General features: G+C 44.4%; 1 protein-coding gene across 2 annotated transcripts in view; it reads right to left on the bottom strand.

Moving 5' to 3' along the window:
- Nucleotides 1-2,469: 2,469 nt before the first annotated feature.
- ches1 (checkpoint suppressor 1) overlaps nucleotides 2,470-25,612 on the bottom strand; it is an 80,138-nt gene continuing 56,995 nt past the window's right edge. For both annotated transcript variants that reach the window (XM_082506513.1, XM_082506514.1), the window contains exons 3-6: nucleotides 23,097-23,248; nucleotides 16,533-16,591; nucleotides 7,279-7,387; nucleotides 2,470-6,212 (exon numbers count right to left, since the gene is read on the bottom strand). In XM_082506513.1, the coding sequence (XP_082362639.1) occupies nucleotides 5,654-6,212; nucleotides 7,279-7,387; nucleotides 16,533-16,591; nucleotides 23,097-23,248 (879 nt within the window). In that variant the 3' untranslated portion in view covers nucleotides 2,470-5,653. The remainder of the gene's footprint in view (nucleotides 6,213-7,278; nucleotides 7,388-16,532; nucleotides 16,592-23,096; nucleotides 23,249-25,612) is intronic.

The raw sequence follows: 25,612 nt of genomic DNA, 5'->3' as shown, positions 1-25,612 counted from the left end.
CACTGGCCTTGTTTGCTTGCTCTGAAACAGACTTGCCCTGACTACCAAAGGGGAAATTTACCCCCCACAAAAAACAATAAAGCTTTGCAATAAATGAGAGCTGACAAGAGAACGTTACCTCCACTTCTGTCTCCATGGAAACTTGCCTCGCTGGTCATTCTGAGGATATGGATGATATAGACCGGGGAGCACACAGCTCTCCGCGTGCATCAATCCACTCAGCGGTTCAGTGTGGCTCTTCTGAAATGGCATATTACACCACCTGAATTCATTTCATTTAGTTCACTGAGATGAAATTAAAGGCCTGTCCGCCCCTGACAAGGATGTGCTTTTGGATTCACTTTAAACCTTTTCCAGTGGAGAACAGTTGGGGAGGGAAAAAGAGGAAAGAAGTGACATGATAGGAAAAAGACTTTGTTTAATCTGTGCTTCTGAATGTGAGATTTCATCAGACGTGAAGCCATGTTATCCATGAAATGTTGTCGCTACCTTTGAGTCTCACTCTCTGTAACTGAGTAGTAAGATGCCCTCTAAAGATCCACAGAATGCACACTTTTCTTTTCTCACCCCCCTCTTCTTCTTCGCTGTAGTTGCATAGCAACAGAGGAGCTGCTAGCTCCAGTTGTGTTGTGGTGGGAGCGTGCTGCACAGGGAGGCACTGGCTCAAGATTAAGCCAGTCTCTGCTTCAATTATGAATGGGCTTCCACTGCCACACGGCTCCAAAATGGCACCACTCAGATTGATAAGACACTGAGGCACTCTTTGGTACACTTAACTCTTTTACTTCTTTCCCTTAGGGAGGGGGAGCAGGACTTTAATCAGAAGTATTGAACTTAAATGATTAGAGGAAGCAAATGAATAATTAACTGGCGGGAAAGGCTTGGTTATGATAAGACTCTTGTTGATGGGAATATGTGAGGTTAATGATTGGGGTCAGTCTTGAGAGCAAATTAGAGTCTCTAGTATCACTCTACTAGTAAGTGTGGGTTTGTGTGTGGTGCTGAGGAGGTGGATGACAAAGGCTGACATCCTTTACTACATTTCACTTGAAGTGCTGAGATGAAAACAGCTAATTGTTTAGTACTCTGATCAGCTTCCAGTCAATATGTTCTTAACAAAACTCAGAATGGTTGATTTACAGCAATTTATGTGTGGTGGAGGTGGGTTGCAAATGGGCTTGCAGTGTGCAAAAGTCTTGAGACACTTAATTTCTAGATTATTTTATTTTGCTTCCAAGGAGCCAGATTTTCTCGAATTTTTAAGAGAAATTCAAGGTGGGCTCAAAGTGGGATTTCAAAGTTTTCTTGTGCTTTTTCAGTCATTTCCAGTCCAGTCCTTGTACCTGACCATTTTCAGAGGAGCTGTTTAACACTGACCGATGCATCATTCAAGAATAATATAAGGCAACTGAAGAAATTAACCAGTGTTGCACCTAAAACAGATGCCTTAGCAAAGAACCTATTTTTAGTAGTATGTTAAGGTACTTTGCTACTGGCAGTCTGTTGCAAAAACATATAATTAATTAAAGTCTTACAAAAATGCCCAAGATAGCACAGCTTGATGGGCAAAGGTCTGTCGACAGACCAGGTCAGCACCTGGACTCTTGTACTACAAAGAAATCGTGCTCTCCAGAGAACACGAGTCCAGTGGCAGCGTGCTTTACACCACTGCATCTGACGCATTGTGCTTGGTGATGTAATCTTTGGCTGGAGCTGCTCAGCCATGGAAACCCGTCCATGAAGCTCTCTGCGCACTGTTCTTGAGCTAATCTGAAGGACACGTGAAGTTTGGAGGTCTGTAGTGACTGACTCTGCAGAAAGTCAGCATGTCCTGACTCCGCTCTGCGAGTTTACGTGGCCTACCACTTTGTAGCTGAGTTGCATTCCCAATCACTTCCATTTTGTTATAACACCATTAATAGATGAATAGCTGACGGTGGTACATTTAGTAGAGAACATTTTATTCATGACTGAACTTGTTGCACAGGTGGCATCCTATCACAGTACCACGCTGGAGCTCACTGAGCAACTCATTCCTTCACATATGTTTGCAGAAGCAGTCTGCATGCATAGATGCTAACTTTTATACACATGCGACCACTGAAGTGATTGGAACACCTGAGTTCGATGATGGTTTTTAGCAATAGTGCACTTTTCCAAAGTTTGGTGGCCCATAAATAAAGGTGGTCATTCCAAATATTGACTTTTGAGCTCGTTTGAATTATGCAAAATCATTTTTTTCCATGTATGTTTGCACATAAATTGCTGCACCTATTTCACATTGCTTTATCGAAATATAAAGAAATTAGGGTTGCCTGATACTTTATGTCCCACAGTACTGTGTGAGATTTGCCCACTGGATGAGTAACAGCGGTGCCACTTCAGTTGACGTCCATATCTCCGACTGTAACTATGCTTTTGTCTTTTGTCTTGCATGATATCCACTGAAGAACAACAGCCAAGCGTAGCTTCTGCAACTCGTATTTTTTTTTATTATTGCAACCAACTGGAAGACAATACATCACATAAACATCATTGTAGTTTCTCAGAAAATGGAAAACAAAATAAAACAACATTTATATATTTTTTGCCACGGTATTGGACAACGTTGATATTTACATGTAGTGATGAAATAGGTCTTGAAATCATTCTTTGGCAATATGATTTGCACAATAAGGAGAAAACTGAACATTTACTGAAAAAGAAAAAAAAACAAAGAAGAAGAAGAAAACAAGAAAACAACACCTGGGTGTACCCTGCATCACATCGCACAGATCAATAACAGTTTTGCATTTTGACATCTCTAACCTATGGCTTTCCAATATTCAGCTCAGACAGTCACGGAAAAAATAAAATAATGGCAGTATTATAGATAAGTCTGTCAGAGAAAGAGAGAAACAAAAAGAAACAGGAAAATTTAAAAGGCGCGTAAAAACGTCAACAAATAATAAAAAAAAAAAAATAATGGCAACTATTCTTCTAGGAGCTTTTTGTGGTACGTTTGGCAGGTTTGAAAGAAAACACTTTGCTGTTTGGGGGCTTTTCAGGCAGTGAAGTGGATGCACTTTGCTTTAATACGTCCAGGTACAGTTCATGTGTTTTACCAGGACTCAGAGGTGAACAGATCTTCTTTCCTGCATGTCACAGAGTGAGCCCGAGGCAGAAACCCCCAAAAAACAAACGTGCGCTGCTAAAGCGACACGTTCTACCCCCTCGACATGCCTCTTGCCAACTCAACGCGGTTACTAGTCACCACAGCGGCGGATTGGTACATCGAATACAGCAGAGTGCTTGACCCGGGAGCACTCAGACACACATCAGACGACAGACAGATGGCACACAACGACAACACTAACAGTGTCTCCTTTACCCCCCCCCCCCTTTTTTTTTTCTTTTTTCTCTTTATGGGTACCACACAAAATGCAAGGCCAGTGATGCATGCTACAGGTGGCGAAAGACTGTGCCGGTGGATGGGAGCATGCATTTGTTTTCCTCCCGCTTGGCTCGCTGACGATCGTTCAACGTCTCTTCAGCTCAAACAAACCCCCACCCCACCTCTCCCCCGTCTGGCTCTGCTGCTACAGCCAAAGCCCAGCCTACGTTTTCACCTAAAAAGCGGCTTTATTTTATACGCAGACGAGGGTCGGATAATACTTGTGCGCGCATTCCCGTTTTAGCCATGATGCACCTGGGGTTAAAAATACTGTCTGTAAATCAGAGAAAAGAAACGTCCCCTTCCCATGTCGTCTTTTTTTTTCTTTTCTTGGAGATATGAGGGCATCTACAAGGTCTCCCACGCCCCTTTCAAACATTTACACCGAACAATGCCGATGGAGAGGAAGGACACGCGTACATTTACACACTGAAGTAAAAGTAAAAACAATACTGTTATAAATAAAGACAGGTTCTGTCGTGACAACAGAGGTACTGAGGGCAGGCAGGCAGGCACGATGTTAAAGGGTGTGTGTTCCTGGGCACACAAACGCACACACTCCACAGACGTGTTCTGGGATAACACCGGGTTTAACATTGAACACCTAAAACAATTAAATAAAAAAAAAAATAAAAGAAATCACTGTACAGGCAGAAGTTGTCGTAAGCCCACCCCCCCAAGAGGTGTTTCAGCTGGCCTACGTTATAAGCCTGAACCCGAAGCCCAGAGGTGGCGTCCTTTGGGCCTCTAATTGCAGAGTGATCTCCCACGTTTCCTCCCTGAAGACGTGTCTTTGAAAGCCCGCTCAGAAAAACAAGGAGACGAAATAAAAAAAAGAAAAGAAAATCTCCAATATAATCACGGGTATAAGAATTGGCGGCAAAACTTTTTTTTTCTTTCCTCTAGGATCAAGGTTTATATGAAAATAAGTCATGCTTCATGCTAAATACATCGTTTATCTTACATGATCTTTGAATAAAAAAGATTTGCTTTTTATCTTATTTACAAGCACCCATGCAATATAACTGAGAAAGTCCTGCAGGTCAAATTGCTTCAATTAAGAAAAAGGAAAAAAATAAAATATTTTCTAACCTTTTTACAGAGTTGCCCGCACAGGGGCAAATTGCTTATATCTTTATGAGGGTAGAGTGAGGGTAAACAGACACAAACAGAAACCTAAACCCACAGTTCATGTATATAGTTCTTTGTCAAATGAAGAGGAAGGTGGTGGCAGCTACTGGCAGCTATGATATCTATACCAGGTATCTACGTCGTCTAATGGAGAGAAGTACGAGGGGGTGGAGGGAGGAGGTTTTACATTATGCAACAACAACAACAAAATGAAGGAGATATTGCCTCAGACCCGGCACACTATCCGTCTCTATGGTGATAAAACATGACCTTTTTTTTTTTAAATTTTAATATATTTATTCTTAAATACTATGAGTGCTCTTGAAATAAACCATGTCTTTACCCATGATGCTTTTTATTATAAGTGGCGTAAAATAAGTGCATGAATATATATCACATTGGGTTTTACATTTATTTCCACACTTAAGGTCACTCGCTCTCTCTCGTTAGCTCTACTACGCCATCTTTGAACTTTTTTTGTGTTTGTTTTTTTTCTTGTCAGCTGTCGTATCGGCTACATGAAGCAACCTGGTCGCTTATCTTTGGCACAGTCTCACATTTGTGCTCGTGGATGTAGGAGAGTGATGCCGGCGGGCGGCCGACCCGCCTTTGCCGGCATCACTGCAAGATTGCTACAGATTCACATAGAAACAAACAGGTAAGACAAACAGCCATCATCAGCTCCCGCCCTCCCCCTCCCGGCAACGTGACTCGGTTTTGTCGCGCTCGTCCAAATTAGTGACAAAACGTGCTTTTGTTTTTTCCTTTTTTTATGGCTTTCATCCCCTTTTTAAACAACAAAAAACCAACAAAGACATATGAGAAATACCCATCGATGTTTAGTGTTGCTGAACATGTAGGAAAACATAGATTTTTGATATTGCCACAAATAAGTAGGATTCACCTAATGCCCTGCAGATAGATAGAGGGAGATGACAAGTGTCCGTTGAGACTAATGCTGTAGTAATGTTACCTGTTGACCTAGTTGTGTGTGTGTGTGTGTGTGTGTGTGTGTAAATCTGTGTGTGTGTGCTTGGAGCTATAAGCCGTCTGTGTGTGTGTCTATGCTTTGTTCTATGTGTGTGTGTCTTAGTTTCTCAGGGCCTCTTTCTGCTCCTTCTGGCCCTTGGCGGTGCGGTTTGTGATGTTGTTGAGGCAGGCTCTAACCCCCGCCAGGTGGAGCAGCGATCCCGCCGCCTCTTTCATCTCCTCGTCGTCGCTCTCCGGCGGCTTCTCCACCGTCGCCGCGCGCCGCTTCTTCAGCGGCAGCGTGTCACTAATGCCTCTCGCTCGGCTTTTGGTCCAGGGCAAACTGCTCCCAGCCAGAGTCCCGGCTCCCCCCAAACTACGTCTCTGTCCGCGCGGGGGCTGCTGGGAAATGTAGGTAGTGGTGGTGGCGGCAGTGGTGACGTGAGAGTCCAGTGGGATCTCCCGGGGCTCGGGTTTGACGTCTGATTGGATTTCCACGGCGATAATGTCGTCGTCGTCCACGGGGGAGGAAGGGGAGGTGACCTGGGAGGAGCACAGCCTGCTGGGGGATTTGGCGGTGCTGTAAGTGTGGTCGTCCTGGAGGTCCTCGCCGCAGGGCGGAGGAGAGTAGCAGGTTGGGCTGTCCTGTCCTCGGCTTAGATAATCGCCCAGGGATGATCTGTATGGATCGAGGACACAGAGCGGGAGAGAATAACGTTACTCGTGCTGTCACACTGCCAGGCGGGCTGCCTGCCTGGACCTGCTTCACTCCACTGACACTCAAGCTTCTCTGCTTTACTAGAAAGAAAGTTCAGGTTCTAATCTATCAGCCACAAATAGCTCCCTCGGGCCTCATGCGCATATTTCTGAGGTCAGATAAAAGCCCGTATTTCACAAAGACTCAGCCATCCTTTTCAGAAACGAGCTGCCTCATTTTCAGATTGCCACCTTTGCGCCCCCCACCCCAATGACACGGTGCATTTTTAGCAGCACCCATTGTCTCGAAGGTTGCTCAGCACATAAAGAACCTTGCGAACTCTAAAGTCAGAGCGCCTCGACGGTGACGATTCTGCGGCGAGGCCGTTTAACTGTTCGTCCTCGTTACACTGCGACGCGCATTTTGCTCTATTAGTCGGGAGACACTTTTCGCTGTAAAGCGTCAAAGGACGGCGTGGGATGGGGGTTAATCCTGACAACCCATAAATCAAAAAGTAGCTTCAGCAGCGTGCCCTGTCCCCCCGGACATCCCCCCCTCCCCCCAGAATGAGAGCGTGAGCATATTAATATCTCATAAGAAAAACATGCACTCCCTTACAGTGATCAAATATTCACTGCAAACCTTTAGTGAGCCTTTCGGGTATGTTTAATTCATTATGCAGTGCAGGCCATCATACTCTCGTGCTCCTGTGATGGATGTGCATGTCCGTGCATGCTCCCAATGTTCTTTGAATCACGAGGCCTCTCCCTCTAATAAACCTGTTTGTGTTTGTGTGTCTGCGAGAGGCCATTATATAAACACACCTGGATGAAACGTTGTGCACGGCGGGAAGCGTGTGAACGCCTCTGACTTTCGAGCACAATAAAGATGTAATTATGTAAACTATCAGTGGAAAATTTGGGAGCTCCCCGAGCTTTGTGCCACTGCATGTAGGTGCAGGCGTGTCTGTGGGAGAGGGAATGCGTCTGTGCAGCCCCCGCTGGTGTTAATTATACGTTTGAAGGCAGCAGGAGCAAAGTTTACCCACCTTATGGCCGAGGTTCTGCTCCCCACAGGGCTTACAGGTAAGGGTCTGATAACAGGGAAGAGGGCCTGGCTCCTGACACGGGCGCCATTTTGGATCACACCTCGAGGAACTGAAAGAGAGAGCAGATGGAACATCAGTTACACGCAAGACACGAATCAGTTTCAGTGACGAGCGGAGGGATAAAAAAAAAAGAAAGAAAAAAAAAAAGCCAGCAACAGAAGAAGCTCCTAAAAAAACAAAAACCTCTCAGATCCGACCTCCATAAGACCCGGGAGCAGCTCGATGAGCATCCACTGTCCATTCGAGGAGGCCAACGGGGCAATATTGATGAGCGAGGCAAGGTTAAATTGAGCAGGAAAGCGTCATAAATGAGTTAAGGCCGCTGCAAATCATTCAATTACCAACGACCGCTGGGCACGGCCAAATCCAGCCTGCCTGATACAGCAGCCGCTGGAACGCAAAGGGGGAAACCGCAGATCTGAAAATCTGAAAGGCACATCTGTTTCGAACTCAAGTGTTAAAATAACCAAGTAAATCTATTTTTTGAGGGAGAAAAACGGGACAAATTCACATCTTTTTACGTTACTAATTTATCTGCTGATCTTTTTTATTGGTTCGTCTCAAATGTCAGAAAGCAACATTTTCCAAAGCGGGTTAGTATTTTGAAATTAAAGCTGCAGATAAAAATGATTCAGTGTCTATTTTATGAAACCGTCATTAAATTTCACTTTTTCCCCCCGTTTCATCTGAACCTGAAGCCTGAACAGGTCTCTCTTGTAAATGAGACTTTGTGTATAAATAAAGGTTAAATAAAGACATTCAATGACTTTATTTTTTTTACCTTCAAACTTTATTCAGTGAAGAAAGTCTTTTACTGATTAATGGCTGTGTGGCAAATACATTCAGTGGTTATCTAGGCAACAAGACTTCCATTTCTTTGTGTCAGACATGAATATAATAGTTATCATGACTTTTTCAACTAACTTTTAACTACTTGATCACATGACAAATGGCCTATAAGACTTCCATCATTAGCATTAAACTTGAAGGTGAACTAGTAGCTCAACAGATCAGTGTTAACGCCACAGTAAGAAGCTCAAAGAACCCTCAGCAGACCTGCGACATCCGACTGCGTTGGGCAGCGAGATCTATTGTTGTGGAAGAAGTTTGTCTTCCAACAGTCGTCCATCTGGTCTAGGCAAGAAAAGCCTTGGTCAGGGAGGAGGAAGTGTAGCCAGTGGTCACGCAAACCAATTTTCAAAGAAACTAAAGAACCCACCAGAAGGACAACTCTGCGGCACTCTGCCTAAGTGCCATTTTACTCCGCTGAAAAAACAGGCATATGGCAAGCCCACCTGGAGTTTACCAAACGATACTTTCTGCAGACTAATGAGACAAAGATTGAATTCTCATGTCTGGAAAGCCAAGCTTTTCTACTGGCAAAGACAGGTGCTGCTAATCACCTCGCTAATGTGGTCACCACATTGAAGCATGATGTGACTGGTGCAGAATACAGAGAGGTCACTGGAGAAAGAAACCCACACAGACAACATCCTGAAACACACGGTCGTGGAAATGGACTGGCTTCGGAACAACTTGGGCCTAAAAATCTGTAGTGACAGACGAAGGTTACGGCTTACAAACCTGAGCCAATCTAACAGCAGGCAGAAAAACGTCCAACCTTTCACCTTGATATTTTAATATCGTGTGTGTGCAGCTAATGTATGGAAATTAGCTTAGTTGCTCCTTTTTGCTGAGAGTTACGTAAGAAGATTGATATTATTCTCGTGATTGTACGGTAAATGTAGAGCTGCAGTGCAGCGCTAGTTAGCTTAAATTAGCTCAGTTTAGCATAAGATAGAAACACTTAAACAACAAAAAATATGATATATATTCATTTATTTTTGATTTCCTAAAAGTTGCTGTCTGGTGGCAGACAGTTTATATTAACTTTAAAGAGAACCACCCTGACTGTTAGCTTTTCTTTCCTCTCTTCACGCTACACCAAGCTAACCGGCTGCTAGCTGTAGCTTCATATTTAAAGTACAGACAGTTGACAACATTTAAGAAGCTTCAGTCTTTCAAATAAAGTCACTTTTATGTGTGTAGAACAGGCGTTTATGCAAAGTGTTTTCCAGCTGCCCCAAAAATTCTTATATACAAAACTATAAAGAATGAAAACGCCGAGCTAACCACAAATCATGAAGAATAGATAAAAGAGATGGCAAATATAACCAAAGTAATCACTGAAAGAATAAATGTAAATACAGCACTGGGTTAAAAATACTCAGGAGGCAGAGCAGCTACTAGTCAGAAGGTTGGTGGTTCAGTCCATGGCTGCTCCAGTCTGCATGCCAAATATCCTCGGGCAAGTTACTAACCCCAAGTTTCTCTCCGATGCATCCATCATCAGAGTATGTGTTACAGTTAAATCACTTAAGGATAAAAAATAGTGCTTGGGTGATTGAAGCATGTTGTATAAAGCGCTCTGAGTCATCAGCTAGTGTAGAAAAATGCTATATAAGAACCAGCTGATCATCATAATAAAGAAAAGTGATTAAAAGTGCTGTTTAAAAACAGTCATCTAACTTTCAGTAATACAGCGATAAAAACATCTTCCCCAATGAATCGCGCAGTGACTCAGGTCTGTGAAATTTCGACATATGGTTTTAATTTGTAATTATGAAAGAGATTGTAAACTAAGGGTAGACAAAGTAAACTTTTACAGCTAACCTGCAATCAAGATGCTGGAGAAATAATGTAAAAAGTTTTTTTAGTATTCAGGGTGTTTAAGTATATACTAGAACTTTTTCTAGTTTACAACAATGCCTCAGCTGGAAAAACATTTCAGATTTAAGACAAACATTAAGAAGTTCCACATGATAATTTGTTTCTTAAGCCATTTCAGATTTTCCACCGAGGCCAAAGTCTTGTCTCTGGTTTCCTACTCAGACTGGACTGTGGCAGACCAGAAGGAAGATCTAAACAGGTTTTAAGCTTTAATTGTAATTTATGTGAATCTATATATAGTTTCTACACAGATTATACACTTTGAAGAGAAGAGAAAAGAAGAGCGTACATCTGATCCAAAAGCTCTCATTATTCAAGGCTGGCTGCTCACCACAGTCATCCCAGTTCCCTGGAACAGCTGTCATTTTCATCTCTGGGGTCAGTTTGTGTTTCGCAAACGATGACCTGCTGTTTCCTTTTGTCTGCCGCAGAAACATTTGTTAAGGTGTGACTGTGAACACCGTTCATCAAGCCATCAATACACTGCAGCTGAAGCATTTTTGGGAGGAGGGGTTAAATCTCAGCCCATACAGTGAATTTATGATCGATGTTATGAGCAGAAATTTAATTTGCCTCGAGAACCACAAGCTCATTAAAACATACAAGTCCCCCCCCATGTGGAAAGCAATCTTGTATATTTGGTTCATGTTGCCACACACACACACGAACACTCGTGCATTATGATTTTGTCATTGTAAGTGTGCGTCTGCTGCCTCTCTCTGGCCGCCTGTGTCCACAGTAATCTTATTGACTCCTGTTAGCGCGGCTCTGCCCCTGATATCTCCAGCTCTGCTCTCCATAACCTTATAAGTAAGTCCCTGCACAGAGTCTCTTTTGTAATCTTGATCACTCACTGCATGGATGTGTGCGTGTGGGCAGTGGTCTCCCCGGGTTGACACGCACCCACCCTTTCTCCTCCCCACCTCTCGTTCCAGTCAGGCTTTGGGTTACCATAGCAACGGTTCCCTTTCCACATGCCACAGAGTGGTAGATCATGCATCAGAAGGGATCTACCACTCTGGGAAAGCAGGGCAGAGAAGCCGTTTCTTAGTTCGCACCCTAAACTTTTCACGACGTTATCGAGCAGACGCGTCGGTTCGGTGGACGGTAAACAATCTTTAATGCATCAGTTCTCGAATGTGAGAGCAGAGCAGGCGGCTCTGTTTGAAACCTCATCACAAACGGCTGGTTGCTGTGTGTCAGCCTGCTTTAAACTTGCCTCGATAACAGACTGTGCATAAAAGATGAGCAAAGTCACTGGCCTTGTGTCACGGATAAATACAACAAAATAAAATGATACGACCGAGACAAAAACTGTGCTATTTTGTAAATAATAAACATGAATTCGCTGTTTAATTGTGTAACTTTATTAGCAGCATCCTCCTGAAATGCGCCAACAACATTGAGAGTCACATCCTCCTCTCTGCCCCTTAATGCTCTCTGGTTGCTATGGTAACGTGTGAATATTTCTTTCAAAATAAGACACACAACTACAACACGGGAAAGACCCAGGGAAACAGAGTTAACGATAAAAACCCTGAAAACCATAAATTTCACACCCGAGCCTCAACTCGCGCGGCCCGGAACCAAACGACTCGAGGACCGGTACCGGTCCGTGGCCCGGGGGTTGGGGACCACTGACCTAGATGGCAGGTTTGGCTAGCAAGCTGCTTCCATAAACAACAAACAAACACTGATATCTACTAATTAGTTTTAAGTAACACACGAACAAAGTAGAACTCAAAGTTCTTAGTCTGGTGGTAACACTGTAAGACTCATTATTTTGCTAATTATCGCCGAAAAGGCACAAACACAGCAAATTCAGTGGGCTGGATTAGCTGAGGTGACACCTGGTGCAAACTTTAAGCTTAAATAAGAATTAAATTGTATGTTATTAAAAACAACATAAGCATAAATGTAATATACAAACCAAAACAGCTGTTTGTATCAGACTGTAAATCGGGACATTTTAACATGGAGATCCAAGGGGACTGACATGTTATTGGGAGTGAGCCTCTAGTGGCCATGTGCGGAACTGCATCTGCTTTATCTTTCATCACTGGCTAATGCAGCTGAGCCCAAACCAGTGGGCGACGTCCAGATTCAGTCTTGTCTAGATTTCATGAGTGAAAACAGTGAGAGAGAGAGAAATGTTTGACATGGGCTCTCACACCTCAGCAACAGCAGTTTATCCTAGATGCACACATCTGCACACACATACATATAACCTCTACTATAGGTGCGAGCTCCTCTTACATATGTGACCTCTACATTCACCTCCTCGCTCTGCTGACTGTTTGAATTTCTTTCTTCCATCCTCACTTGTTGATTTTTTCCCCTCTGTGCATCGATCTGTCATTCTATGTATAGTGGTGACTCATATCTCCAACCGAGCACGCACGCCGACGCCACAGGTAAAAAACCTGGGACATATGCTGTGGATATGAGGTGACAAACTAAGCTGAGAAAGACCAGGCAGCACTCCCAAAGCCCGTCCCCGCTCGCTGAGATCGAGCATTACATTTTACAAGCTTGGAGAAAGGCAGAGGAAAAAAAGCTCTGTGTGGTTGGAAGCAGAAAACAAGAGAAAGAAATGTATGAACAGACAAGAAAAGGTGTCTGTCTGCATTTCTATCTCTTTTTTCCTGGAGAGAAAATATCCTCTAGTCTGTCTTTTTCCGATGTCTGGTCAGCTGCTCTGCCTTTTCTGTCTGCTTCCTACGTCTTCGCCTGCCGCCTGTCTCCCTGCCTGCCTGTTTTCCAGGACGAGCGAGAGCCCTCGGCCTCCCTCCCCTCTCATGTGCCGTAAACGCATTCAACCTCCTCTGCTCTCCTGTTAAATGAGTTCCACATGGCCCTGCAGGCTGCAGTCTCCACGCGGCCAGCAGAGGCACCAAAACACACAAACACTCGCTGAATTCACACACACACACACACGTGGAGTGCAAAGGGTCAAAGGTTACTCCCAGCAGACCTTGAGAATGCAACCGTTTGAACGTGGCCTCTCGCTCAGTCAAAACGTGTCCCACCCCCGCCTCCCGCCTCTCCCCCGGCCTGGCTGCTGTGTGTTAAAGTCTGAGGGCAGGATGCATACTAATGGTGTCTGACTGACTGGCTGACTGACGGACTGGATTGCTGGTGGGCTGAAGTTGCTGGCAGTTTAACTGGATGTCTAACTGGCTTGTCTATCTGACGCTACAGCCGAGTGTTTAAGTGGTTGGCTGACTGACATCTGCTATAACTTGCAGGGGTGGGAGATTAAAATAAATAAAAGCAACACTCGATTACTCGGACTTGAAAAAAAGCCCTTTAAACACAACTACAAACAGGCGTTATCAGGCTGAAATCTAATCAGCACCTGTGATTTTCAAATGTTTCCTCTACGCCTATTTTGATCTTCAGTATGCGCAACGATAGGCTTCTTAGAACTCTTTTAGTCTCGTTTTAGCTTTGAGGGATATTACATCAATTTTATACTTGAAGCAGAGTTTACTTGACATGAGGAGCTCTTCTTATCCTGAGAATGCTGTTGTAAAGTATCTTCTGTGGCTCTGGAGAGAGGGAGCACTTCAAAGCATGAGAAAGTAACCCTGATTATGTCATCGGCGTTCTCTCGGTTTAGGGCAAAAGACCACACATTTTAGAACAGACGTGCTAGAAAACACGGGAACAGGCCTGTAAGAGAACTGCATGTACCAGGCAGGGAGGGTCTGACGTTATTCAAGTATTATTATTGTTTATTATTGATCTCTGGCTCTCTTCACACTCCCTGAGCCTGGTTCTGTTGGAGGTTTCTTCCTGTTAAAAGGGAGTTTTTCGTCCCCCTTGTTGCCAAGTTCTTGCTCACAGCGACTCGTCTGATTGTTGGTGTTTTCTCTGTGTCACCGGAGGGTCTTTACCATATAATGTAAATCGATTTGAGGCGACAGGTGCTATATAAATAAACAACACTGAATTGAATGAACCAGTGTAAGCTGCATACATTATTGAGGATTTTGAATCCTGTGCCTTAATTCCTGTTTCATGAAGTCTTTCATTATTTTGTCTACACCTCATATGAGGCGTAATGAAAAAGTTCAGCAAACCTGTCACAAATAAAAGCTTTTTTTGGCCAGTTCAACAAAACTGTTGCTCAACATCAGAGATTTTGGAAGTTCATATTTGAGTTTGACACAGGAGCAGATCCAGTAGTACGGAGAGCAGGACTTCCTGGGTGCAATCTTAAAACAGCACAGGACTGGAGATGGTCTTGGAGGGCAGGATGGCCACTTTTGAACCAAAGTTGCTGAACGTTTTAGATTTTTTAAATCACACCTACACGGCGCTGGAAGATGTATTTAGACTTGAGTAAAAGCGTCAACGCTGCAGTGCAAAAAGACCCGACAAGACAGGTGGAACCTTTCTTTTACTGAAGTACCTGGTTTGAATAAGTACACATGCATACATAATCATCACGATCTAGTTTTTACTCGGCTCCATATATTTTATATCACGTGCTTTTCTAGATTTTTCTTCCACATCAAACATAAATACTGATAATAATGAAGTTTTGCAAAAGCAGAGCAGAGAGATGATTCATTTTATATGTATTATAACATACTGACTTAGTGCAGGTTTGCTACTTTTATTTACATCTTCAGCTAATTTTAATATTGCAGCCGGCTGTTTTGAAGATAATTATAAGAATTTTACACAACATCAGGTCGTTAATTAACTTTGGGCAGCATTTCACTTGTTAGTTATGATTTAAGCCTAAAAGGCAAATTAACTCAGCTGATAAAAAAATGTCGTAAATATATTTTTTTCTTGAATTCCTCCAAATTGTACTTAACTTTCACCTCTGCTACTGCAGCAACAGTGCGCTTCCTGTAACGGCTTATCATTTACTAGAACAGCAAACCTATGGAGAAATGTACAAGCATATGAGTTCCCACCATTTGGCGGGATTTGCAGTCCTGCTGGAATTGCTGGTAATCATTTGTCAATAGATATCTGTCAACAGACATAAAGCCGATGCTTGTTTGAAGCGATTGTGATGCACCGGTTTGCCTGCGATGAATCATTTACAAGCTGGTCAATTTTTCTATTGACTTGGATACACCCTTCATTTGCAGCTGACAGGTTAATAACGGCCCAGAGCTGGTTCCAAATGAGTTAGCTCCAGAAATGATAGAACTTTGAGTTTAAAAAGAGCACTTAGACCGAGCAGAAGCTTTATAATTTAGAGCTACTGAATAATGAACCTCGTGGAGGTGGGGTGATAGGTTGCGTCGAGCACTCGGCTCCCAGCCATTGTCCTTGCATTCTTCCACGTCGAGCGGGGAGAGGCACATTTCAGGACACATCACCTCAGAGCGGAGCAGCTCTGAAAGCTCTGGGAATGGGAGATGGAAGTAATAACTGAGGGCACTAACAGCCCCAAACTCGCTCGCTCTGGCACCCGACCACCCCCACCCCGACTCTTCCCTCGTCTTTGCCTCTGGCTGTCTCTCACAGCTTTCCCGTCCCTGCTGCCTCTGACGCTCCCACCTGTCCATTCCTGCACTCGCTCCTTTCAGACACACATTAAAAAAGGAAAATTAAAAAAAAGAAATGACTTTTTTCTCCTGTGTTTCCTCCTGACATGCGCACTCCCAAATCAGCTTTCCACCCCTTTCTTTCCATCCGTCCATCTGTCCAGCTGTTCAGACGCATCACTCAGACTCTCTGTGTGTGTCCAGAGGGAGTCCAGGTTTTCAGACACTCTCTCCAAGCCCGGCTCCTTGACCATTACTACTCCATTATCAGCGGCGATGGAGGGCGCGCCGCAGACGCCTAATGTATCCATTTCCTCCTCCATTTAGGGCTCGGCAGCCCAGCGAGCTCCTGGAGTGCTCCCTGATTGGGATTGAATGTCCATTTAAACGGCCGTCCAACCACCAGGGAAGGGTGGGGGGTGTTCGGCAGGGAGGGGAGGCAAGGAATAATGGGAAATGGGGGGTGGGGGGTGCACAGGAGTAAAAATAAAGTGAGACTGTACATATGTTGCACTAGATGAGCAAAGGAGGCAAGGGGATTGCTCCCCAGCCTCTGATTTGAAGCTCAGATTTTCTTCCTTTCTTTCTCTCCCTGCCTTGCTCGCCATGTCTCGATCACTCCTCTCCCCCCCCCCCCCCCCCCTTTTTATAAATTTTTTTTCTCCACAAACTTGGAAAACACTTGGTGCTGAGCCAAGTGTCAGAACTCAGCACTCAGTATTCTCAAGGTGCGCTTCTAAAAAGAGGGATTTGGAATTGAGATGATTGGAGTTGGCACATCCGTAGAGGGTGGAGGGAGAGAGGAGGAGGAGAGAGGAAGCGGGTGAGACAGAGGGAAAGAAAGAAACAGGCGGGAGATCACACACACACACACACACACACACACACACACACACACACACACACACACACACACACACACACACACACTCGGAGGTGAAACAGTACCTTGTAGGAGTACTCCTCCGTTCTTTCTGAAGAGGGGACTCCCCGACCACAACGGAGGACTAGAAAGGAGAGAGGAGAGAAAACTGGTCAATCATTTGATCGCGTCGCAGCAGCCAACCAGCCCAGCCGGCTTCATCACGAGGCGGATAGCAAGGCAGGAATTTGAGCCCATAAGCCAGTGCTTCTGATTATAGTGATTAGATTCCCGGGTGTCCCACTGTTGCCATTATTCCCTGTGATTACCTCGGAGAATTACAGCCTCGACGCTGTAGTCCATGGGGGTAATTTCTCATGACAGCCCCCCACCGCCCGCCACTCGTCCATTCACACACATTAAAAAAAAAGAAAGAAAAAAGAAAGAAAGAAATCATCAGCTCGCAAACACTTAACACGCACTCATGCCAGACAGCCATGTTTAAGACCGATCTGTATACGGCGCGCGCGACACATTAAAACACACACACAGGAAAACACAAAGCCGGCGACTCGGTTTAGGTGATCATTGCACCACTAATGAGGGAGGTAATGACGGCATTTCTCACATAGAGAGATATCTCCACTCACACATACACACAAAAGGGATGCTGCTGGATCTGTAATTTAAAGACAGAGCGTTGGGGGGGGGGGGGGCGTTTCCAGGTTGAGTGGTCTTTAGCTCCCAGTCAGACGAGCTTTTCTCCCAGTCAGACGAGCCGTCTCTCAAACACAGTCAACACTGGTATCACACACACACACAGACAGGGCACAGAAAACACCTGGGGAACGCTGTGAACTTGCTTCCACTCATTTGGAGAGTTTCCTTTGTAGCACGAGTTGTGTTTTTATGTTGCTGAATGAGAGGATTCACGTCTGCACTCGTGAAGCGGTTCTCACCTCGCCAGATGCCGGGGAAAGATGGACGCACACACGCAGATATTTACTGTTCACACACGCATACAAACGCAGCGGAAGCAGCAAATTTCAGCCCCTGAGCCACCTGCTGTTGCCATGGAGAGTTGCCACATTGCGTTGCCACGGCGATAACATATTTTTCCTGTGCTAACAGCCTGTCTGTTTTCCCTAGCCCCCCCACTCCCGCCCGTCTCACCCCCATCTCTCTCTCCCTCTCTCTGTCTGTCTCTCCCCTCTTCCCCGCCTCACCTCTCTCTCTCCCTCCCTTTCTCAACAAATGGGTTTGCAGCGCGACAGCACCTGACTTATACTACATGTGTTGCCATGGTGGCGTTCCCGTTGCCAAGACGACCCCTGTGCATTTAATGCGGTGGGCGAGGGGCTAAACTCGCCGCTCCCCTCCTTCAACATCCCCTCACTCGGGAGAAAAGGGAGGAGAGAGAACTGGAGGTAGAGACCCCCTCCTCCTCCTTCCATCCAGATGCTGATGGGGTGTGAAGGAATGCACCATAGAGCTGACCTCCTACCCAGCATGCTCTGTCTCTCTCACACACACACACACACACACACACACACACACACACACACACACACACACACACACCATTACATGTGTCAGACACACACACCCATTTAAAAAAAGCATGAATAGCACAGAGCTGGACTGAGACACTTAAGTGAGCAGAGTCTCTCTCTCTCTCTCACACACACACACGCACACACACACACGCACACACACACACACACACACGCACACACACACACACACACACACACGCACCCATATTCTGGCGCACACAGCACGTGGGGGCTGGCTGCTGTGGTGTGAGTTATTATAGCCATGAAAAGGCGAGAGGTGCGAGCGACAAACAGCAGAGGACAAAGGAGCGTCACTGCACTCCAGCTACACCCCCCCTCCACCCCACCCCACAACCCTTCTCAGCCACTTCCTCCTATCTATCTCTATCACTCCCCGTGTTCATCTCCCACTTCTGTGCTGTATAGAGCGGCTTGAGACAGTCCTTGACCTTAACATAATAGACATGCTGTGCAACCATTCACGGTCATTACACTTCATAACATAATATTCTTGAGCGTGAGAGCTGTTGAGAGAGATATTGTGTTATATTGATTGGACTTGAGTTCCAGGATACATATAAAGGACAAAGCTAATGCCAGACATTGAAAGACGTAACGTAGCACCTTTTTCAGAGTGAAACGGTAGCGCTACACTTCTGATAAAACACATGCACAAAAAATCTAAAGTAATGTTTAATAATTCATCTTTGTGATAGAAGATGAGGGTGAAGCTGCAATCCAACTTAAAGGCACACGATCTGCATCTGCAAGTAAAGCTCGCTTTGTTTTAATGCGAAACGAGTGAGAAACACTGACAGATCCATCGCCATAACAACCACTGACTCTGTGCATATAGTGAAGAATGGCTTATTTAGTTCAAAGCCCTTGTTGATTCGTAACTTTACCCTGAGTTGCCTGTTTTTTCATGAAATTGGTATCCAAGGTCAAAAACACTAAAAAGATAAGGTGTCATCTTCCTCTCTGCAAAGTGAAGTCAATATGCCTTAAACCTGTAATAAAAGGTTGTAAAACTTGTTGTTCAGTGGACCAGCTTGGTGTCTCTGCTGGGCTTAATTTGGCCCCTGAGCCTTATTTTTGATTTACAGCGTGGAAAGCTTGTAATGTAAACGTTGCTTACGGGTATGTTACATGTTGTTCCACAGAACAAGATTGTGATGTCAAGGTGATAGTGCCATCTTTTATATACAGTCTTTTTAACAAGAAAAAAAGTGCCATTTATGACCATTTTTTTCTGTCTGCTTGTTCTTCTGCTGCTATGAACGGAAATATTAATAATTCTTGACCTCTGAACTCTTTCATTTCACACCAGTCTGTTTAAACACTAATAATAAATTCTTAGTCTTAGTCTTTATGAACTTTTTGATCCAGCAGGTCCAGAGTGGAGAGCATGCTGTGATTGTGCATTTACATTCAACTGCTGTCTAAAGCACACCAACAACTTGTCTATTATTATAACAAATATTCATGTTGTTGAATCAGAGGTCAGAACTGGAGGGAAACGTATAAATCTCATCATTTCCTCTCACCAGTAATAAGTGAATTCTCTTTAACTTCATACTGAAAACTCGGAGAATCACAATAACCTGTTGAATTGTCTCATTTATTCTTCACAACACCGCGTCCACTGTGTTCTGGTGTCTTCTTGTGCTGCAGTACCCTGATTTATATCACTCAAATCTCTTTGAGTTTTTCCAGTAACTGTCAGAGAAAACAAAGCGCTCACAGGCATCAGCTTACATCGAAACTGGGATTAAGCAATGAAATAACTGGACATACACAGACACGGGGGGATGCTCTTCAGGTGCAGCGTCTCAGTGGACCTGCAGCTCGGCTCAAACCGAGAAACACACTCTCATCTCCTGCTGTGTGCCACGACGCAAATGAACAACTACCCCTCCACACTCCGACCTCTCCCTGCACCCCTCCGCCCTCCCGTGCATGTTCCAAATCCAGCCTCCAATTTGTTCCACTTCCACATACCTCATTGTTCAAAATGACACTTTTACATTTTACGGTGAACCAATTATTCTGTCTTACACAGTCCACTGGCTCTGCAAGCCAACCTACCCGGATCAACTGTGGAGCGGGTTGTAGGGCTGGCAGTGGCTGTGTAGTCGCAGAGAGACAAAAAATAGAAGGAGCGGATAAATGAAACAATAATAATGAAAAATATTTAAAAAATAAAGCAACTCATAGCAGCTCTCTCTGACGTATCAGTCAGGATGGGCAAAGGTGCTGGAAACTGAGAGGATGGAGGAAGGAGGTGAGGTCAGGAGAGGAGAGAGACGTGGAGGAAACGACACAGGTGGATGCCGCCGCACTGTGGAGGGATGTGTGTGTGTTTGGGGGGAGGCTGCGAGAAGTCGGAGAATAAAGTGAATGTAGACAAAGGGGAATTTAATTGAATGATAAAGTGATGGAGAGAGAGTGGAGAGGGAGAGAGAGGGAATAAATCACAGCAGGGATAAATAAAGAAGATGGAGTACTGGGTGCCCCACTAGTTGTAATGCATGCCTGAGGATGAGCAGGAGGGTGTGTGGGATATTAAAAGAGGAGACAAGAGAGCGAGATGAGTGGAACAGAGGCACAGTAGGAGCAGAGGAAAGGCAAAACAAGGGGGGAGGAAAGAGTGAGGTGGAGGGGGGGAGAAAAAAGGCTTTTTACCTGTGATGTGCCTGAGGGGGGAGGGAGATAGGAGGAGGGACAGAAGTGTTGTTGCATCAAAAGAGCATGCAAAAAGATTTAAGGAAAGGATGGTGCAGGTCAGGTATATAACGCCTGGAGAGAGTGGGTGTGAAGAGTAACAGATGGAGGGAGAGGATGGAGAGAGTAAGCAAGCAGACGAGAGTGCAGGCTTTATGTTATATGTGGATGCTGGCACCGAAGTCCCCATTTCATTTGCTCTTTATTTGCTTCTCGGAGATCCACTTACATCAGATAAATACTACGAGAATGAACTTATCTCTCTCCGGATAATTTACCCAGAGAACTTTCTTTTTCATTCCACGAGTAAACAGCCACGGCTCCCTCCTTAGAAAACTGTGAAACAAAAGAGCGAACCCACCGAGTGGCACGCACATTCATAAAAAGCTCCCGTTTCCAGCCTTTCATTGCAGAGTATCCACGACTTTTTTAGAAAGAGTCAAACAAAGAGAGAGGTTGAGGTGCTGTGTGGAATTAGGAAACAGAAAAACTAATAAACAGTCGACACCAAAGACTTTAGAGATTGTTAATGTTTAAGTTCAAATAGTTTATTTGCTCATCTTTTGATTGTGGCCACTGTGTGAGGTGGTTTCCATTGTTTGTGCGGCTGAAAGCTGTGCTGACTTTTCCCAAGCAATTAGCCACGGGGACAAAGACTCAGACAGGGCACTAAACTAATCCTGTGACACAGCAAAATCGAATATTTCTAGTTGACTAAATGCATTTTATCCCTGAGTTTCATATTTTAGAGATGACTGATTTCTCCTCTGTGGTTAGTAGGGCAGGAAGTAGTACAGTAAAGCTGTTTGAGTTTAGGAAAAACAATAACAACGATTAGTGTGATTGCTACTCTAATCTCAATTATAACATAATTATTCAAAAACTTGACAAACTTAAACACTAGACTCACTTTTGATGTCTTCAGCTGCAATAAGGAGTCAATGAATTTGAGCTGGTAGGTGCAACACTTGATTACCATATTTTTCAGATTATAAGGCGCATTAAGTGAAACAAAACAGTCAGATAAGTCGACTCATTCTTCTCGCTTCCTCCACTTCCGTAACATTGATTCATTAATGTTGAATTCTCTGCAGCTGCTCTATTCCCATGTTGTTGCAGTATATTAATGACTAACCTCGTATTGTGGATGGATTATCTCAGTTGTTCTCCTGAAGTTTGGTCCGTTTACAGCATCCTGCCATGCGATTGCATTTGTCTCTAACCATCAGGAACCCTCACGTTAACTTTTATCGAGTGGAAAAAAGTTAGCGTTCATCCTCCAGCTTCACTGTGCTTATTATGCTAACATAGCTGTGTCGCTAGCGATCACATAGCACATCATTATATACCAGCTAGCCCAACTTCAGTAACCCTACAAACGTCACTGCTGTTTAGTTTCCTGTCTTCATTTGGAAGTGGTAGCAGAGCTGTACGTTTAAATGTTTTCAGAAATCTCTCAGTCATGCTCAGAACATGCTATATCATGCGAGCTAACTTCCTGCTAACTTCTAACTCTGTTATATGTAATAACTTCTGTTTTCATGGATGCCTGGATGTTAAACTTCATTGTTACACCTGGTAAAGCAGCAACGCTGATCATTTTGTTAAAGATGAAAGAATTTAGACCGTTTTTAACTCTCAGTGTTCGTTTGACTTTGGGACCTGAAGAAGACGGAGTTTAGGACCCTGATTACTCCGCGAGGCTCCTGACTACAGTAGCCGTAATGCTGTGCGGTGCGGCTTCGTAGCTTAGCAAAGTCGTACTAAAAAAAACATTTGTTTTACAGATTTTTGAGCGCCGTGTAGCACATAAAATCGGTTCGATATTTTAGCTCAAATATGAACATCAGCCGATATCAGTGTTGCTCCAACATTAGGCACATTAAACCTAAAATAAGTTCCGCTGTTATCCCATTATATTAAGATCATTTGACTTATCATTTAAGCTGTTTTGTTTGGTATATTAAATATACTGTGCTTCACTACTTTAAGTAAAGGAACTCATATGTTATGGCGTAGAAAACGTAAATAATATCACAGCAGCAAAGACTGGAACAGAAATAAAGACAGAATGAAGAGAGATGCTGAAAAAAGCAGAGTTAAACACTTTAAGCATGTGCGGGACTCAGGATGACATTTCTGGAACACCGCTGAATTTCATTCATACCTAAGAGACAATTCAACACGACAAGTACATGATACCTTTGAACAGGTGGCTGCCACAAATTCTCTTGAACGTGTTCATTTCTCTAAAGTCTCTTCAGAGAGGCAAGCATGACGAGAGTCTGGCAGCATCCCCTCCCTGTCGACGGGTTTATCAATTAACCGGCCGAGATTCACTCAGTCAGTGGATAAGAGGGTCCGTCTTACCTGTGGTGAAATGTCTGCGGTAGGGTGGGTGGGGAGGTGGAGGGGGTGGTCAGGCTGGGCGAGTAGGGATGGTACGGCGTCTTCTTCAGAGCCTGGATCAGGTTGTGCCTGTACTCTGGATCTATGGACCACAAAGAGCCTTTGCCTATGCTCTGCAAGACAGCAAGAAAAAACGAAGAGGAGAAAGTTGTTATTGAAGAACAATGACTGCAGCCCAAAGCTCAACTTCAGCCTTTCACAGGATTCCTATTTACCAAACCACGTGCACACACAGCCATCCTGCATTCCCAAGGAAGATAAAACTCAGAGGAACGAGAAGTAAAACATCCTCAAAGCCACCTTGCTCCGCATTTTCCTGTCCGTCTTTATGGAAAAAGAAATCATGAAGCTTCTTTCTGATGAGGACGTAGGCAAACTCTTTAACTTTCTCCATTCCAGATGGTGCGTATTTTTAGATCAAAGCGGCTCCCCCCCTCACCTAATGAAGCTGTCGGCCCCCCAACCTGAGTGAAGCCAGCCTATAGATTATAGAGAAGGGTGCCATGAAAATAGACTGTCTCTGTCTCTCAGAGCCTTCAGCATGCTTTCATCTGCCTTGTCATCTGAATTTGGAAAAACTGGGTGGGTGGGGGTAGAGACAGAGGCAGAGATTGGGGAGGAACGCACAAAACAAAAATTTAAGGTGTCGTCCTCAACTCAGTTTATAGTGCTCTGTGATATTAAAAAAAGGTACAGGCTATGGGTGGGAAGACGACGGGACTCCGGGCTTCTGATTTTCAGTCGATATGAAAGGAAATCAAGGATGCAGGCTTTATTTTAGAAGTGGGGGGGAACCAATCAGTAAACACCTGGAGAAACAAGCACCAGACATAAAACTGGTTTAAGCCACTACTGCCAAATAGTTTTCCCTGTTAGTGATGGCACTTTGAGGAAATGTCTCTAAGAGGATAATGTATCAGAAACAAGTGTTGGAGCCGCTCTGCTGGACAAACTATGAGATGATGCAGTTTCTACAACACCCCAGCATCTTTTCCCCGCCCCTTTTTAATGTCCACTCCTGACAATCTCCTAATTCTAGCCCAGGAATCTATAAAGAGGGAAATATCACAGTTATGCAGGCGAATATTAATTAAGGATTGAATAATCACCATATTGCTACATTAGAGGGTCAACCTCTTATCTGTAGTGGTACACAAACCACTATGAAAATCACCCCAGTTTAGGGTATTGATAAAACCTCTAATTAATATATTCAACAAAGATTTGTCTATCAAAGAAGATTTTACTAATATGTGAATATTTAAATCAGGAGGAAATGACAGGATGTCGGCTGGAGTTGGATATTTGGTTGTAGCACCCGATCAAATCTGCAGATAACACATGAAAGAAGCAGCTGCAAATAGTGGCTAATGCCTCTGCACTTAACTGGAAAAGTGTACAGAGCTCTCTTAAGTTTCAGTCTTTTTCCCTCCTTTGTCAGAAGAAATTCGACGAGAAAGCTTTTCCTCTCAGGTTCCTGATCAGACCTACATGTGAAACGTATGTATTTTTTACACTTCACATAATGAAAACATTTATTTGAAAAACAGGACTCAAAGGCGAGGGAGCGATGAACTAAATTTCCTGCGATGCTGTATGACCTGCTTTCCTACAGCTCTGCTCCGGTTAAACATTAGAGCAGCAGGTCACATATACACTAACCAAAAAACACCAATATCTGATGTCTTGCAGCACAGGTTCAAAACTTCACAATCACATCTGATATCCAACTTTATCCTTCAGGCTCCATCATCTCCACCGAGCGGTGACCGTGCAGAACCTCTTGTGTTTCTCTGCGTGGCTCTTCATCCTTAGATGTCCACAGAGTCAAAAACTGTGCTACGGGCTGCTGCAGCTCCCGACCTTGTAAGAATGCAAGAAGCTAATAGGATGTGTGCGCACTGTTGATTTGTGTCCCCCCGTCTGGATCTTTGCATTAGTATGTCAGTCGTGTTGAACACAGGCCATATGTGCCTTGTTCTGCTCTGTGTGTGTGTGTGTGAGAATGTGTGTATGACGAGTTCCCTGGGGAGTGTGATATTACCCAGCGTGGTGTGCTCCTGGGAGTGCTTCTATTACTGCCAGCAACGCCTCTCCTGGAGAGCATGATATTACACACACATACACTCGCTCCCACAGAGGTGACCCCCACTGGGCCAAATTTCCCCTGGCACCTCCAGCTCGCCTGCGTTTGTATATATACCTCTATGTATGTGTGTGAGTGTGTGTGTCTACTGTCTGCCAGCCGATTGAATCAATGCTCTCTCCAGAATCTCTGTCTGCTGGGGCTCCCGCCGCTGCCAACCAGCCAGCGAGCCAATCAAAATGCTTAATCTGTAGCCTATCTGTCGATAGGCCAATCACAGGGCGCATCTCACAGGAAGGGCCTGCCACCTGGGTTAGAACAGTCGCCTTGGCAACAAGCATCATAATCTTGGAAGCTGGAGAAGGTGAAAAGGACTTTTTTTTGTTGTTTT

This window comes from Aulonocara stuartgranti (genome assembly GCF_965226115.1).
Source record: "Aulonocara stuartgranti genome assembly, chromosome: 15".
Taxonomy (NCBI): domain Eukaryota; kingdom Metazoa; phylum Chordata; class Actinopteri; order Cichliformes; family Cichlidae; genus Aulonocara; species Aulonocara stuartgranti.
The sequence above is the reverse complement of the archived record's forward strand: the minus strand, read 5'-3'. Positions and strand labels throughout refer to the sequence as shown.